Raw genomic sequence first — 18,613 nt, forward strand, 5'->3', positions numbered from 1 at the left:
GGTTTTCAGTTTTGTGCAATTAGAAAATTGGCAACACTAGAAAGAATTAGCGTCTGGCAAAGGAAAAGGGCAATAGGAAAGAGCCCTGGCAAGAAAGGGGCTCAGCAGCAGCACTACACAGCTCCTTGTTAGTCTTTCTGCACACCTCAAAGCTTCTTCCCTTAGCTAACCATGACCCCTCCTGCTCATAGCTGCAATCTGTGTCACATGAGGAGCTGCCACACAATTCCCCTCCAGGAATCCCACTGGGATTTCCTGCTCACTTCTATTAGCCAATCATGTTAGAAAAGGGAGGATCCAGCCTGGGGTCATGGGACCACTGTCTTCAGTGGAGAGATTTCATTCCTTCCCCACTTCTAAGTCCAACTTCAGGGACTGAAAGGGAAGGCAATGTGCCTTCATCGTCCTGCAACTATCCCGGAGTGGTTTGATGCCTGACGCAAGACAGAGTACCATCAGGGACTGCTCTCTGTAGTGCCCTGGCTGCTCTTACCTGCAGCAGGGGCTGAAACTGATCCCAGTAGACCTGGGATAGCAAAGGATCATTGATTTTCCTCTTGATCTCTGGTGCTGCATTCAGGGCAGAACTGAGCCCCTGGTTCACAAGATTTTAAGTGGGCTTATGATGACAGACACTTCAAATTTAGCAGAAAGAGGCAAGCCATTGAAATGACCTCAGTAATCAATTCATTTGATTTCTAGAACATTTTTGCATGACTAAACTTTTGGCCCCTCACTTCATCTGAAGGAGAAACACTTCATAATTTGACTGATGATTTTGCTTCCTTAAAAAGCATAAGGAAGCCATTTTACTAATACCAATCCTGTGAATTGCTTTATAACCTTACAGTACTTAGTGTGTGCCCTTTTAATTGCTGGTTTGCATTAGTACAAAAATAATTAAATTTCCCCCTGCAAATTGCCTAACAGAAGATGTTCAGACAGAAACCGAATAAGGACTTTTTCATTTTCCTTGCAAATGTGCACTAGAGCAAATCAGAAAAATACTTGCTGGTCGTCACCGATTTAATCTTCATACAACAATCTCCCAAAATTTTGACATTGTTTCCTTGTTTACTGAATGCAGGGAGAGGGGAAACAAGGAAGAACAGTACAGAGTAGATCAAATAAGAGTATATAAAATGACAGAAAAAGAATGAAAATAATGAGTGCATTGTGAAGGGGAGTAAGAGTTAATAAGAAAGCAGGGCTATCAGTTAAATCTAACTTGGTGGCCCTGTAATCCTGTTGGCCCAGCCAAATCCTAATCTATGAGCAAATGGCATTCATGTTCCAGAGATTCAAGTTTATATGAATGTTGAAGAGAGAAGAAAGCTGGACCAGCTTGCAAAAAAAAAAAAAAAAATCTGATTCTATGATGCCTTTGAAATGTATGAAGTGCCAAAGGAATGATTTATGTTATTTTAGTTTTAATTAGCAGAGACAATATAAATTCCAACAGGAGGGATTGAAAAGCTGCAGGTTGAGAATTTGGGGCAGTGGTGGGCAACCTGTGGCCTGCGGGCCACATGCGGCCCATCAGGCTAATCTGATTGCAGGCCACGAGACATTTTGCTGACATTGACTGTCTGCAAGCACGGCCCCCTGCAGCTCCCATTGGCCGGGAATGGTGAAGCACAGTCATTGGGAGCTGTGGGGGGCCGGGCCTGCGGATGGTCCCTGTAAAAAAACTGTCTTGTGGCCCGCAATCAGATTACCCTGATGGGCCACATGCAGCCCGTGGGCCACAGGTTACCCACCATTGATTTAGGGTCTCCCTACAGATTTGTCACAGATTTTGTTGCAACTGTACAAAATCTAAGTTTGATTTTTATTCTTTTTCATTTTCTTAATGTGAAGATAACTCACAGGATAATGTGTTACCGAGTATAGGGTTGCCTTGAGTTTCGATACCAACATCCTGAAAGAAATCCCAGAGAGGTGTGAAATGCTAGTAAACTCAGTCAGGTGCTAACTTTTGACAGTCATTGTTGAAGCCTATCATTGATTAATCCATTTTGTACTGCATCCGAATGTACTCATCTCTTCCTAACATTCTGTTCTTCTACAAGAACATTCTGCAGACATACACATTTTAATATGTAAGTCATATGCTCTGAGATGTTCTTTTGCTTTTAGTTCTCAATGGCCATGTCTACACTACCCGCCGGATCGGCGCGTAGTAATTGATCTATCGGGGATCGATTTATCGTGTCTTGTCTAGACACGATAAACCAATCCCTGAATTGACGCCCGTACTCCACCTTGGCAGGAGGAGTAAGCGAAGTCGACGGGGGAGCCACGGTGGTCAACTTGCTGCTTTGAGGATGGCCAGGTAAATCGAACTAAGATACTTCGACTTCAGCTACGTGAATAGCGTAGCTGAAGCTGCGTATCTTAGATCGATCTCCCCCCCCCCCAGTGTAGACCATCTTCATTGTTTTTCAGTGATTGTCCTAGGTCTGAATGAAACTCCATTAGGAAGCAGAGCTTATCAACACTCATCCTTGCTCAGATACAAGAAGCATTCCACAACAATATGAGACATTCCCCCCTCTAAGCAAAGTCTGAGACTGGAGGATTGGTAGGGCTTCTAGCCCATGCTGGACTGGGTAGTAAGTGGCTACAGCTGGAAATTGAACTTATTTACTTCATTTGGTGCTACAGGCCAATTAGATAGCCTTATTAATAATATTGTATAGTGGAGCTGTTTGCTACTGTCTAGTCAGCACAAAAGATTTTATTTGCAGAGCTTTCTACTGTCATTTGACATATTTCTTTGTGACTTTCAGGATTTTATGGGCTTCCTCTAGAACTTCTTCCAGCAGCACTACAGGCAGCTCAGCTGAATAACTATTAATATTTTTGAATGAATCTCATTTGTCTTTCTGAGTTGAAATATTCCTCTCTGCTCCTGCAAAAAAACATACTAAGCTTGTATATTGTAGAGAGATGAAAGCAGTGGCAGGTGAACCTGAATGGTGTTGGGGCTTCCCCATAACATTCTTGCAAATTCCAAATACATGGTGTTTTCATTCTTTATTTTAAAGAATGTCCATGCTTCTCTTCTGCTCTAAACTGCCAACTGTAGCAGAGAGCAAATTCTCTGGTCCACATCCTGACTCTTTTGTAGCCTCTTTATTTCTTCTATAAGTTACTGAAAATGTTTGTAAGCACAAAAGAGGAAAAAATTTGTGTAATTTTACTGGAGCAAATATTAGTCTAGAAATCTTTCTGTTGATTTACAGCAATGTAAATAAGTGATGTCAGGGACTAATGGTCTAGTGACAGTGCAGCTGCAGCAATTCTAGTTGGGGTCAAAAGACTGCTGCCTCACCTTGCTTTTAAGACAACCCTTCCCATTAATAAAGGAGTTACAGTACACTGATGGATTTTAAAGGGTGTGAGTAGAATGAGTCAGCATGAGATGGGGCCTTGAGGAAGAGCAGGTAATAAAGAACAAACAATGAGATAAGAATGCTTGAGTTCCCTCCTTCCCCCCCCCCCCAACAAAATATTGACATTGAGAAATTATTGCATGTTACAGTTAGTTGATAGTATGCGATTATTGGACACTGTCAGGCAACACCTTGGACAAAGTAGAGCATAAGGTGCATTCCCTCAGAATATCCAATTTACAAAACACGGATAAACCAAGAGTATCTGTCAGTTTAATCAATGTAATGTACACTATGACAAATGTTTTGCAATCTCACTTTAGTGTGAAATTTGTCTTTCGGATTTCATATAGTACATTGATATATTCCCAGCATTCATTGAACAGTTTTTAAGTGTTTCATCAGAGAATAATAGCTTAATGTGACAGCTTTTCAGTGACTTGCATTTTAACAATCCATATAGGAAGTTGAGTATTATAAGTCTTTGTACAAACTATTTATATCTTTTAGAAGACTTTTGATGGCAAAAGATTTCTCCAATCTGAGGGTCATTTTTAGGGGGAAGATGAGGGACTATTCTTAATTAAAATTAGCATTATACGAAAGAGAAATCATTGTAGACTCTCTTTAAAATAAGTCTGTGTTTAATAATGTGCTTGAGGACTATATATATTGACAAGAAATAATTACCAAAACTTTAATTAATAATTGCATTTTTGGAATTCCCCCTATACTAGGAAAATATTTTTTTTTCTCCCAAATTCTCTTTTGTGTGCCCCTTTTTCCATTTAGAATACAGCCTCTGTTTCCTAGAGTCATAGGGAAATCATTCTAATTGGGATGCTTATTAAGACTTCTAATATACTGCATGTACATTAGGAAATAGGCTGGGTTTCTACTGTGTGTGTATGTGTGTGTGTATATAAAAGGAAGAGCAAATGGTGCCGCGTTGTTGCTGTACTGCATGTATCCTCTTTATGACTGGAAATTTATTTTCTATAAGTGCTTCCTTATTGTGAACATATATGCTTTTCTACACCAAGATGTGTTATAAGTGAAATATAAATGCTAACTCTTTCATACATTTCTATTATGATCATTTTAAAGTATTTGGTTTTAAGTTCAAATAGCCCTAGGACTTGATGTATTAACATAAAATATGTTTTTAAACATTTTACTCCTTTTATAAAAACTTAACTGAAGTACATTCTCTAACAGAAACAGTTATCACTTTTGAAGCATACAGTCTATATATTTTGAGAGATGGCTAATGAAGAAAGGGAGAAATGTTGTAAGTGTGAAGTGTGTGCAATAGAACCATGCATCAGTCCATAATAATATGATTCCTTATGGTTAATTAGATACATTTTCATTTTAATGGCTACTTATTTTTAATTTGAATTTAATGTATAGGAATTTAATGTACAGGAATATGAAGACAATTTCTTTGTAATGCTGTGGCTGAGTTCCCAATTACTATTTGAACATTATGTTAATTACAGTATTGATTAGCTATTTATAAAGGACATTTTTAAAAAAAGTTATGGTTTTGCATATTCTGTGGGGATTCTCTCCAGACCTTTCCTGCTTGGCTTATCCAGAATACCTTGTCCATTTCTGGGAGAACACTTCATCCAGTTCTCTGGGATCCAAAAAAAGTCACTTTGACTCCCAGATTTCATTAGTCAAGTTCCTTTATTTGTCATACTGAGTTGATCAGTCTCAAGCATAGGCGTGGGCATACTACACATCGAAACTTACACAGAAAACCTCTTCCTTTATACACATTTACACATTACATTGCATCACACGTTTTGGGATTGTGTTGGTTACTTTGCAGAAACCGATCTCAGTGCAGCATGTTCAGTCCATGCATTGTCCACGCTCAACTTATTCTTTGCATCATCTCTGCAATCCTAAAGTATCTTGTCCATTGTTAGTAAATGGTTCTCTGGGTATTCTCCCTTTTATCTGAGCTGGTTCAGAGATTGTCTTTTTAGCCCATTGACCTATTTACTTATGTTATTTAGCACAGGGGTGGGCAAACTTTTTGGCCTGAGGGCCACATCTGGGTATGGAAATTATATGGCGGGCCATGAATAGTCACAAAAATGGGGGTTGGGGTGAGGGAGGGGGTGAGGGCTCCAGCTGGGGGAGCGGGCTCTGGGGTGGGGCCAGAAATGAGGAGTTGAGGGTGTGGGAAGGAGCTCTGGGCTGGGCAGGGGTTTCAGGTGCTGGGGGCGGGGGGGAGGGGTCCAACTGTGGTTACGGGCTCTGAGGTGGGGCAGGGGATGAGGGGTTGGAGGCGCAAGAGGGCACTCCGGGCTGGGACCAAGGGGTTCGGAGGGCGGGAGAGGGATCACAGCTGGGGCAGAGGATTGGGGTTTGGGAGGGGGTCAGTGGCACAGGGTCCAGGCAGCGCTTACCTCAAGCAGCTCCCGGAAGCAGTGGCATGTCCCCCTTCCTACTCTTACACAGAGGTGCAGCTAGGCAGCTCAGCACGCTGCCCCATCCTCAGCCACTGCCCTTGCAGCTCCCATTGGCCATGGTTCCCAGCCAAAGGGAGCTGCGGGGGCAGCATTTGGGGCAGGGGCAGCATGCAAAGTCCCCTACCTGCCCCTACCATTAGGAGCTGGAGGGGGGACATACCGCTGCTTCCGGGAGCCATGTGGAGCCACAGCAGGTGGGCAGGGGGGAAAGCCTCCAGCTGGAGTGCAAGAGCGGGGAAAGCCCCAGACCCCCCTTCCCAGCATCAGCTTGAGGGCGGATTGAAATATTTGAAGGGCCAGATGTGGCCTTCAGGCTGTAGTTTGCCCACCCCTGATTTAGCACAAACTTTCTGTTTTCAGCCTAATGATCTGTCTAGCTCCCTAATTCTATCCTCCAAGACATAAGACCTCCCTCTATGTGCATAGTGTTCCTTTTACTGAAAATTGCTGTGCGCTGCTAAATTAGACCCAGATGTGTCTGTGTGGAGTGGTGAACGATATGATTTTTCTATACCTTACCTAACTGTGTAGCTTAATTAACTGATGTTCGGTAAGCCCTTTGAGAACCACAGATGACAGGTATAATAGAAATATTAATAATTCGATGAAAGTAACAAAATTCCACACTAGATCAGGAATCGGATGACCTGTACATTTACCTCACCTGCATATCACAATCTGCATGCCTTTCTAACTATTCCTTCTTTACTGAGGATTGATTTGCCCTGAAATGTTACAATTGCAACCCTGATGACATTAGAACACTGGGTTTTATTGAAATGTTAACAAATTAGTGAATTTAATGACCAACTTTTGGAACCTAGGTGCCTAAAGCTGGGATCCTATATCCATATTTAGGCACCGAGATAAAAGTGGCCAGAATTTCAGACAGGCTGAATATTCACAAATACCACTGTAGTAAGTGGGAATTAGGACATCTCAGTACATTTAGAAATCTGGACACTTTTACTTAAGCACCCAGGTTTGCAAATTTTGCTCAATTTTATCAAACACCAGTTAACAAAAGTTAAAGGTCTTGATGCACCATATAATATATGTGACCTCTTTGTAGTAGATACCCAGGGAGACCATGAGATAGAGTCTCAGCAGTAGAATTTAGAGTTGATTGAAAAAAATGCCATGGAAAATTTTGATCTTTGTCAGAAATGTAAATACAGAGAAATTTCAGCCCCATACTGAAATATTTGGATTTGGAAATGCTGCCCCTCTGCCTTATGGGAGTTTCAGTTCAGGTGGCTCAAGTTCCCATTTTCCTTTATAGGCTGGGCTCTCTGGTTGGTGTACATCTCTCATGGTGTACCAATTTCCCCTGTTGGGGAGGAAAAGTGGTTCATTTTGGCAGTCTCTGGCCATGATGCATTATGGGAGATATAGTCCAGCCAGCAAGTCCAGCCAATAGAGAAGAAGGGGAACATGAGACATCAAAAATATTACTCTCATGAGCCATCAGAGCATCACTACCAAATGTATATATTTTAGGATTTAGTCAAAATATTTTTGTTTTCAGGCATTTATTTTGTCAACAAAAAATTGAAATGTTTTCTGGAAAGTATATAGTGTTGTAGACATGTTGGTTCCAGAATATTACAGACACAATGTGTGTTAGGTAATATCTCTTATTGGACCAACATCTGTTGGTGAAAGAGAGAAACTTTTGAGCTTTCAGAGTTCTTCAGGTCTAGGAAATTCACTCAGTGGGTTACCTTAGCTGTGACTTTCTGAGTACATTTTTTTTTTCTTTTATTCTTCATTTTGGTTACTGTCATATCCATAATTAATCACTTTAAGGTACAATTGCATTTTGCTCAAAGGACTTGTCTCTGCTAATACTTTATATTCATTAAAATGATTCAAATTTTGTGTGCTGTTAAAAGTGTTTAAAATAGACAAATGCTCTTATGAAGATGTTCAGATACCACAGTGCTGGCTGCTGGCTGCTGTATCAGAACCTAGAGAGAATAAGAAAGCTCAAAGTCAGTGGAACAAATTCTCCCAGGAACTAAGGACCAACACAAAGCTCACTACCTTTCACTCCAACTGCAAGCCACATTTATTTCACATCAGCTTCTCAAACACAAATACATATATGTCTACACAAAACAAAACAAAACACCAAACTACAACCCTACTGAACCAACACACTATACTACACATGCGGTTTTTCCCCTTGGGGAGAAGATGAGAGAGAGAATGAACCATGGGTGACAGATGTTAGTCACATTCCCTGAATGCACTGCTGGAAGGCACTCGTACACTACAGTTATAAGAGTGGTATTAGAACCTATATAGATTACATTAGAATAGAACGAAGTGAATGCTGACAAAAATGGACATTTGATTTGAATGTCAGTTAAGTGCTGAATGATCATATAAGTACATTGATTAATAGCAAAGATACTTAAGGATATAGAACTATTTCAGTCTGAAGCCATCTTTTTAGACCATAACTTTACAAAACATTCACTTCTTGGACAGATGTTTTCCATGTTTAGTCTTTGCATAAAAGTGATTTCCCCCTGCCCTCGTCCCCCTTTAAAAATATTGAGCAAAACCAACTCATGTCTTTTTGTGAAAGAGGGGAAGGAGGGAATCATACTATCTCCATTATAAAATCAACAAACAATCAAGGTGAAGTTAGCAGCTTCAGATTGAATAGACTAGAGGGAATAAAATGGGTGTTGGGGAGGCCATGCCGGTTGCAATAGTCAAGTCAGGAGACGAGAAAGGCTTGGGTGAGAGTCTTTAGCAGTGTGGAAAAAGACAGAGTGAATCTGGGTGTAAGAAATATATATTTTAATATGTACCAAGATGTATGTTTTCCATTGCAAACAATATTTTCCCTCTAACAGTAACATGTTACTGTACCATAATATACAATAATCTTTTCTTCAGAGAAATATACATTGAGAGTATCATTTTTCAATGTATATTTTTATGATTTCTGATGCTCATTTTCTGGGGACGTTTATTTGGAACTTTTGCCAGCACTCAAAATCTCCCTTTGGTAAAACCTTAAAACAGAAAACTATATGGTTAAGAGTTGTGTAATGTTATCTTATGGTCAGAAAAGAGGACTGCTTCCATCCACAGACTATAAAATCCACACTCCAATACACTTTCAATCAAACTCCTCCTAGGTGATGGTGGTGTATGGTCACACAAGGGCCTGATCTAGTTCTCAGTTCTGATTTCAATGGGGTATGGATCAGCTCTATAATGTGCATGTGGGGTTATCATTATTGAATATTCCCTAATTCACCATTAGTTTCCTCCATAGGTCTTTTTATAACAAAAACATATTAAATGACAAACCAAGTGTTTAAAACATAATCTTAATGCAAATGAATGACAATTAAAACAGAATATAAAAATAAAATGAGGCCGTCTTGGAGTAGTACGAGAGAGGGAAAGTGACTAGTTAGTTTGACCTCAGTTGTAGGCAAGGCCTTGGAATACATTTTTAAAAGAGAAAGTACTTAATGACATACATAGAGGTAAACAATAATTGGGATAAAACACAACATGATTTTACAAAAAAAAAAAAAAAAAAAAAAAAACAGATCATACCAGACCTACCTGATCTCTTTCTTTGAGAAGTTAACTGATATTTTAGTCAAAGAAAATGTTGATCAAATCTACCCAGTTTTCAGTAAGGCATTTGATACAGTTCCACATAGGAAATTATTAGTTAAAATTGGAGAAGATGAGGATTGATATGAGAACTGATAGTTGGATAAGGGACTGGTTAAAGGGGAGGCTACAATGGGTCATACTGAAAGGTCCTCTAGCAGGATGAACGAAGGTTACTAGCGGAGTTCCTTAGGATCAGTCTTCAGACCAATCTTAACATTTTCATTCATGACCGTGGCATAAAAAATGGGAATGTGCTAATAAAATTTGTGGATGACACAAAATTCGGAGGCATTGCCAAAACAGAGGAGGACTGGAATATCATACAAAAAGATCTGTAGGATTTTGAAAACTGGAGTAATAGAAATGAGATGAAATTTTAATAGTGCAAGGTCATGCACTTAGAGACTAACTACAAAAAACTCTTGCTTTTATCTGGGGATTTATCAGTTGAAAGCAACTGAGAAGGAGAAAGACCTGGGTATATTGGTTGATCACAGGATGAGTATGAACCACCAGTGTGATGCAGTAGTGAAAAAGGCTAATGCAATCCTAGGTTGCATCAGGCAAGGTAATATCAGCAGAGATAGGGAAGTGTTATTGCCATTTTACAAGGCACTGGTGAGATCTTATCTGGAATATGGTGTGCAATTCTGGTCTGCGATGTTTAAGAAAGATGAATTCAAACTGGAACAGGTGCAGAGAAGGACTTATTAGAATGATTAGAGGAATCTATTTTGCAAGTGGAGACTCAAGAAGCTTGGCTTGTTTAGCCTAACCAAATGCAGTGAAGGGGAGATATGATTGCTCTCTCTAAATACATCAGAGGAATAAATATTAGAGAGGCAGAGAAGTTATTTAAGTTAAACACCAATATTGACACAAGAACATGTGGATATAAACTGGCCAGAAACAAGTTTAGGCTTGAAATTCTAACCACCAGAGGAGTGAATTTCTGGAACAGCCTTCCACGGGGAGCAATGGTGGCAAAAAGCATAACTGGCTTCAAGACTGAGCTAGATAACTTTATGGAGGTGATGGTATGATTAGACTGCCTACAATGGCATGTGGCCAATCTGTGACTGCTAGTAGCAAATATCCCCAGAGGTGGCCCATCTGTGTCTGATAGTAGCAAATATCCCCAGAGGCTGGAGATGGGGTACTAGATGGGGAGAGCTGAATTACTAAAGAGATTCTTTCCCAGGTGTCTGGCTGGTGGGTCTTGCCATCTGGGCTGGGAAGGAATTTTCCCCCAGGTCAGATTGTCAGAGACCCGAGGAGGTGGGGAGGAGAAAGGTTTCACCTTCCTCTGCAGCATGGGGTGATTGATCGTTTAAACTAGAGTAAATGATGGATTATCTGTAACTTGAAGTCTTTAAATCATGATTTGAGGACTTCAGTAGCTCAGCCAGAGTCTGTTATAGGATGGTGTGGGGGAGGTCCTGTGTCCTGCGATGTGCAGGTGGTCAGACTAGATGATTATGATGGTCCTTTCTGGCCTTAAAGTCCATGAGTCTGACTGGTGTTTGCCTACTTCACTTGAAATCCTAGAGAAATAATAGTTACATTTCTGGTATTGCTAGATTATTAATTATTGTTATTATTTACATTATGTTGCGGGTAGGATCTTGTAATCGGTAGAACTCAACAAACCAAATACTTGTACAAGGCTAAATAAATAAATAAATAAATAAATAAATATGAAAAATAAAATAAAGCTAAAAGTGTTGTTCTGAATTCATAGTATTTTTCTAATTTTTTTGAATACTAGCAAGCAAATAATTTAACTATTTGATAAAGATATTCAGTTGTAACCAAATGTTCTCCTAGGACACTTAAAATTTATGAATTCATGAAGGGTTGTTCTACCACCTCTGTACAATTAAATAATGTTAGGGCATTGGGTGCATACATTATTGCAAAGTTTGATGTTGGTTCTTATTAGCAAATAGACTTAAATTTTCCTCATAGTACGGTTTAGATTAAATTTAACCAAACTGTAATTATGCTTGACTTATGAATCATTTTGATGAGAAAATATAATTAATTTTTCCAAGTTTTCTGATGTAATTAAACAAAATAAAAATAAAGCCAACTTGTAGTTAAATGTCTGAAAACTTTTTCCTTTCCATGTTTAAATCACTACACAGGATCTTAGCTATTAAACTTAAATTTCCTTTAATGGGAGCTAAAGACTTAAATCCCTGCTATGGCTCAAAAATGTATGGGTTCTGTAGGTACTTCATAACCTTTAGTCAGGGCAGGTTTTAAAATGTTGATGTTCTTTGTTCTAATCAGCAGTTTTTATGGCTAAATAAATAAAGCAGTTAATATGGATCATGTTCATAAACCTGTGACTCTTTGTGTATATTTGTGTGTGTGTGTATATATATATATATATATATATATATATATATATACACACACACAAACAGGCAGAGATTTACAAGTTTTAAATAATTAAAAAGAAGGGTTTATAATGGAAAGTATTTCACAACCTCTACTACAGGCATCAGCTCTACGTTATACACTCTATGTGTGTGTATGGGTACACTGTGTATTATATATATATATATATATATATATATACACACACACATACACACACAGTCACTCTCTGTCTTTTTCCCTTTCTTTCTCAGGTACATACATATACATAGTGTGTGTGTGTATACATACACATTATAGAATATGTTCAATATACCTGGGGCCTCTGACTTGAGGGTACAGTAATGGAATGTAGAGCCTTTCATCATTTTGTCATATCTAAGTCCTTAGTGACTCAAAGTCATTACAATTTGGTACCTTATATAAAATAAGTTGGTGGTTTCCATTCTTAGTGGATAGTTGTCCATGTCTCCCCAAAAACAAACCATTGTAACTGGTGCTAACTTGAAACTACATTGATCGTCTGAGGCTATGTCTACCCTTGGAGCTAAGGGTGTGATTCCCAGCTTGAGTACACATACTTGTGCTCACTCTCATTGAGCTAGCACACTAAAAATAGTGTAACTGTGATAGCACTTGCAGTGGTGAACAGCGACATGGGCTAGCTGCCCCGAATATAAACCAACCTGGACCCTGTGGGTACATACTTATGACAGCTAGCTCATGCTGCCGCTTTCCACTTCCCATGCTACCGCAGCTACCTCGATGAGAGCTAACATAAGGAAGTCTACTCAAAACGTGAATTACACTCCCACCTCTTGGTGTAAATGTAGTCCAAGAACTGAATAGATATGGTGACAGAATTACTTCTCACCCCATAGGGTCCCTACCTCTTTTCCTATTTCCTCTTAAATTCCTTGTCTGTACCTTTGTCATTTGTTATCTCCTTCTCTTTTCTGCCCTGCTCCTCATGTCACTCTAGGTGTATCCAAAATCACAATACTTTTTCACTTACTGGTCTATGTCACTCCCCTCTTTAAACCTTTTCACTAGTTTCCCATCCCCCTTCATATCTAGGTAAGTCTTTTACCAATGGGAAGGCCCTGTTCCTCCAGAATAACCCTCCAAATGTGTGAATCTCAAGAATTTTGTAAGAAAACTTTCAGTTCTTTCCGAATGAGCAAACTCTGCCACAGTGAAAGAATTTGGAGGAATATCTGCTGAGGAAGCCTTGCATAAGTCATCCTCCTTCCATGCCCTTTTCCTGTGAGTTTTCTTGCGAGAGGGCACTAACAAACCTTCAGGATTCAGCCAACTAAAATAATTTTCTGATTGTTTCTTTGTCATTATAAATGTTTTTATTATGAGCCTTTTGCTTTTATTATAACTTTTTTAAATTACTGTATACTGTTCTTGGTACTGAGTTGGCTTGCTACAGTATGTTCCCACTAGAATCAAGAAATAATTGGAAACCTCAGTTCCTTGCTGTACCTTTTCCCTCGTTTCTTCACACACTAAAACATCACCCACTCACTCACACTCATGAATATAAATAAGTAACACAATCCTGAGCTAATTAAGCTATTTCCCAAGCAGACTAGGAAGAAAACAATAGAGAAAGGTGTGATTATCTTTGTCTTTCTTTCTTTCTTTCTTTCTTTCTTTCTTTCTTTCTTTCTTTCTTTCTATACTTGATGTGCTCAGTTTCTGCAGTGATGGGGCCTATATATATATCTAAACAGACACACAAATCTTCATTAATTCTCAGATGATAATTTATTTTTCCATTTCTAGTTGATCCCCTATTTCAGATTGTTTATTGCACTCTGTCTTCATAACAAAGCTCCATAGTGTAACCCTCCCTTTGTGTCCTGAGTATATTCACATTTGAATTACAATTATAGCTGTTTCATCCTAACATCCTGTTTTTTTCTCAAGAATCATGTTAGGATAAGTGTGAAGGTCATTGACTAATCCTGTTATTGTTTTTGTAGCTTTAGCAACTGAATTAATTTTCCAGTAGGACTTACTCTGAAATACTTCTCTCTACATAGGAGAACATAATGGAAGTTATTAGAAATCAAGAGTTTTTACTACTGCCGGCTGAGGAACTACATAAACTTCTTGCCAGTGATGATGTGAATGTTCCTGATGAAGAGACTATTTTCCATGCCTTAATGATGTGGGTTAAATATGACATGCCGAGGAGATGTAGTGACCTCAGTATGCTGCTTGCCTATATCAGATTACCACTGCTTCCACCACAGGTAATGCATTATTTTTTTGGTTTGTTTTATAAAGTGGCATATTAATTAGTTATTACGAAAATAGCAATTCATAACTGGTAAATGTTTTGTTTAATTTTCTGATAGTTTAAAAACAAAAAACTGTTCAAGGCATGGAATTCAAATTTTACAGATAGTTTGCTGATAATTCCTTTGTGTCAATGACTATTCTCCATTCAGCTAGACTAGATTATCCTAAGAATGATTACTTACAATAACGGTGGGATTCACAAGGAGGATGTAGCTGCCTAAATCTAACATTTGGGAGCCACTGGCTTTCACAAAACCCCTGTTCAGGTGCTGACTAACCCTGTAGGCACCTATAGTCCCTTATAGTTTCCACAATTAGTCTCCAAGGTGCCTACATTTCTCTTGCTAGCCACGTACACAACTGCCTAAATTCTGACTTCACCCAGGAGGTTGGTGCTCGATTTACACTTATGCCTCAGCTCCAACACAGTGCACAAACTAGGCATTCCCCTACTTGCCTTGCCTTCGAGGCCTAATCTGATAGGCATGCTTTGAGCAAGCTTAAACTCAAACCGAAGATGACAATGGCAATGATGCCTTTCTCCCTCCTCTAATAACCTATACCCCGTGGTTAGAGCACTCACTCAGCTTATGGGAGACCTGAATTCAAATCCCTCCTCTGTCTGGTATGGAGCAGGGACTTGTACTTGGGCCTCTCACCTCCCAAAAGAGTGCTCTATCCCCTGAGCTATGGGATATGCTGGGGCAGGTTTCTCTGTCTCGCCTGTTGGAGCTGTTCCACAGTGCATAAATACTTAATCCTATCCTAAGTGTTTATATAGAATATTATCTAACCTGAAATTCAGACAGAAGTTGGTGAATGTCTGTATTAGTGGTGTAATTTACTGGTTTGGTCTCATTTCTTGGAGCCACCTGCCAAATATATGAAGTGAGCAAAGAAACTGCATATTTTAGTTATTTGTTGTCAAGTGGTTGCATTCTGAATATTTTAAACATGTGACTCGAGGATGTTTTGCTGTTTACTGGCAGCTTGGATCAATAGCTGCAGCTAATGGTCATACCAGATATTATGTCTTATTAGAACATTCAACATTATTTTCATTTCATACTATCTTTCTGGATGTATTTTATATATTTTTCCTACTAACAAGTTTTAATTAAGTTTTAATAGAATATAATACAGAGTATTACTGCCACAAAGCAGCCCTAGGGAATAGGGGAGGAGACACTCACAGTTGCTGGATAAAGTGTCTAGAGAGTTTTTGGAGCACGTTGGGGGTAATCTATGTTGCTTGAAACTGTTATATGTACTATACCTTTAAATTTCTGATCATCTACAGAGATAAAAGCTTTTCTGTTCTCAGAGTTGCTCAGGGGGAACACCTGTATTATGCTCTCCCAAGGAGACTTGACTTTTGATGGTGGTTGTTGGTTTATTAAAATGTAAATGCATTTTTTAGACTGAATGTATGTTTTTCTCTCTGTGAATAATGTAACATCAAGGCCTTTTTAAAATCCAGTATGTATTGTATCTCATTTTTTCAAGACTGAAGTATAAATATGTAGCTGGGTGATTTTAGTAAATTAGGCGTTAGGTTTTGTAGAAAGTAAAACAGGGTCAGTTGAACCTAATGGGTGTAAAATAAGAATATAGACAACTGTTTAAAACTACTTTTCTATTTACAACTGTTTGGTGTTTAAAGGGAAACTTTCAGGTCAAATTTGCCTCCAAATTTAAGGGAAAAAATTAAAAAACTTTCATAAAAACCAATAGAAATATATAAACTTCAATAGAATTGTATTTTTTTTTTAATTCCTGTAGTGTTTGCATAGCAATCCACTCAGTGCAGCCTTATTTCAGTATATGAGAACACGGAAGTTAAACTGATTGGAAAAAGAGAGAAATTAAATAGTATATTTCAATTATCTGATCAGAGAAGAATACAAAAAGGAAACAATTAGCATAATTAGTGAAAAGTAAGTTAGATTTTGTTTTCCAAATTCTATTTTGAAATCTAATGTCACAATGATGGAATATTAAAGCAATTCAGTTTATGAATTGAAAGATGTTTTGTCAGCCGTGCAAATTACCCCAGAGTTCTAAAAGTGAATTTACAGATTATTATGGTTTGCACCTCATCACTGAGCAAAAATCTGAATTTCCATCCTGTGGAACATTTGTTTCCATCTGACATCAGGACAAAAAGTTGAAATATCAATGTTTTTCACAGAATGAAACATTCAGAATAATTTTGATTTGGAAATGTTGAAACTTTTTGTTTGAAGTCAATTTGACATTAACTTACATTGGCCTAAGGTGCTGTGGTGCCTCAGGGGAATTCTAGTTTGGGTGCCTTATCCCCTCATTCTTCCTTAAGAGTCTGGCTACTTGGTCTCCCATAATGCACTACATGATTCAGTCAGAGAGGAGGCAGCACCTCATGGGAAATGTATTCCAGCAAAGGAGCATGGTCCACAGAAAAGAATTAGGGCATGAGGCACCTGAACTAAAACTCCCACTAGGAACTCTAGCACCATAGTTAGATCCACTTTAATGTCAAACTGACTTGAAATAAAGTATTTTGGTTGAGTTCAACAAACTGAAATGTTTAGACTTGGGCCAAACCAACCTGAAATGGAAAATCAAAGAAGTTTGGCAATTCCCCCCCCCCTCGCATAAATTGCACTTTTCATCAAAAAATCATTTTGACAGAATATTCTCAACTGGGGTCTCTCTGACCCCAACCCACACTTAAATCTTAATAGAAATTTCCATAAATGGAGAGAGCTAAATAGTTTCTATTAAGAACATAAGAATGGCCTTACTGGGTCAGACCAAAGGTCCATCTAGCTCAGTATACTGTCTTCCAATAGTGGCCAGTGCCAGGTGCCCCATAGGGAATGACCAGAACAGATAATCATCAAGTGATCCATCCCCTGTTGCTCATTCCCAGCTGCTGGCAAACAGAGTCTAGGGACACCATTCCTGCCCATCCTGGCTAATAGCCATTGATGGACCTATCCTCCATGAATTTATCTAGTTCTTTTTTGAACCCAGTTATGGTCTTGGCCTTCACAACATCCTCTAGCAAGGAGTTCCACAGGTTGACTGTGCGTTGTGTGAAAAAAAATACTTCCTTTTATTTGTTTTAAACCTGCTGCCTATTAATTTCATTTGGTGACCCCTAGTTCTTGTGTTATGAGAAGTAGTAAACAACACTTGCTTATCTACTTTCTCTACACCAGTCATGATTTTATAGACCTCAATCATATCTCCCCTTAATCATCTATTTTCCAAGCTGAAAAGTCCCAGTCTTATTAATTTCTCCTCATACGGAAGCCGTTCCATACCACTAATAATTTTTGTTGCCCTTTTTGGAACTTTTTCCAATTCCAATATATCTTTTTTTGAGATGGGGCGATCACATCTGCATACAGTATTCAAGATGTGGGCATACCATGGATTTATATAGTGACAACATGATATTTTCTGTCCTATTTTCTATCCCCTTCTTTAACTATTCCCAGCATTCTGTTTGCTTTTTGGACTGCTGCTGCACATTGAGTGGATGTTTTCAGAGAACTGTCCACAATGACTCCAAGATCTCTTTCTTGAGTGATAACAGCTAATTTAGACTCCATTGTTTCATATGTATAGTCAGGATTACGCTTTCCAACGTGCATTACTTTTCATTTATCAACATTAAATTTCCATTTTTTTGCCCTGTCACCCAGTTTTGGGAGATCCTTTTGAAGCTCTTTGCAGTCTGCCTGGGTCTTAACTATCTTTCGTAATTTTGTATGGTCTGCAAATTTTACCACCTCACTGTTTACCCCCTTTTCCAAATCATTTATGAATATATTGGATAGGACTGGTCCCAGAAAAAGACCCTTGGAGGACACCACTATTTAGCTCTCTCCATTTATACCTACCCTTTGTTTCCTACCTTTTAACCAGTTACCAATCCATGAGAGCACCTTCTCTCTTATCCTGTGGCAGCTTACTTTGCGTAAGAGCCTTTGGTGATACATTAAGTATCTTCAGACTAGGATGACATCAATCTTTCTGCATTGGTTTTATAATCCTACCTGTTCTGGATTTTTGGTGGCAAAAAAAGTCACTGAAAAGATAATGGGGTCAATTTGACTAACGTTGCGAGATCAATGGGGAAAATGAAAGTACTACACTTCCAAGGTCTTTGAGGTTGACAAAAAATTAAATAAAACATAAGACACAAACCTCTGCCTTTTCTTTCTTTATGTATTCTCCGACTATGACTCATTGTTTTATTGAACATACACATTGCATGTCTGAATGTGTATGTTGTTTGGATTTTGTTGAATTGCACTTAGCCTAATCTTTGAGTAAGAGAAGTATGTTCCTCAGGGCCCTGGGTTCAGATATGATGAA

General features: G+C 38.7%; 1 protein-coding gene across 1 annotated transcript in view; it reads left to right on the forward strand.

The window, feature by feature from the left end:
• KLHL1 (kelch like family member 1) overlaps positions 1–18,613 on the forward strand; it is a 427,542-nt gene that overhangs the window by 240,129 nt on the left and 168,800 nt on the right. Inside the window, exon 5 of the mRNA XM_034758372.1 lies at positions 13,981–14,193. Within this exon, the coding sequence (XP_034614263.1) occupies positions 13,981–14,193 (213 nt within the window). The remainder of the gene's footprint in view (positions 1–13,980; positions 14,194–18,613) is intronic.

This window comes from Trachemys scripta, chromosome 1 (assembly GCF_013100865.1).
Source record: "Trachemys scripta elegans isolate TJP31775 chromosome 1, CAS_Tse_1.0, whole genome shotgun sequence".
Lineage (NCBI taxonomy): Eukaryota > Metazoa > Chordata > Testudines > Emydidae > Trachemys > Trachemys scripta.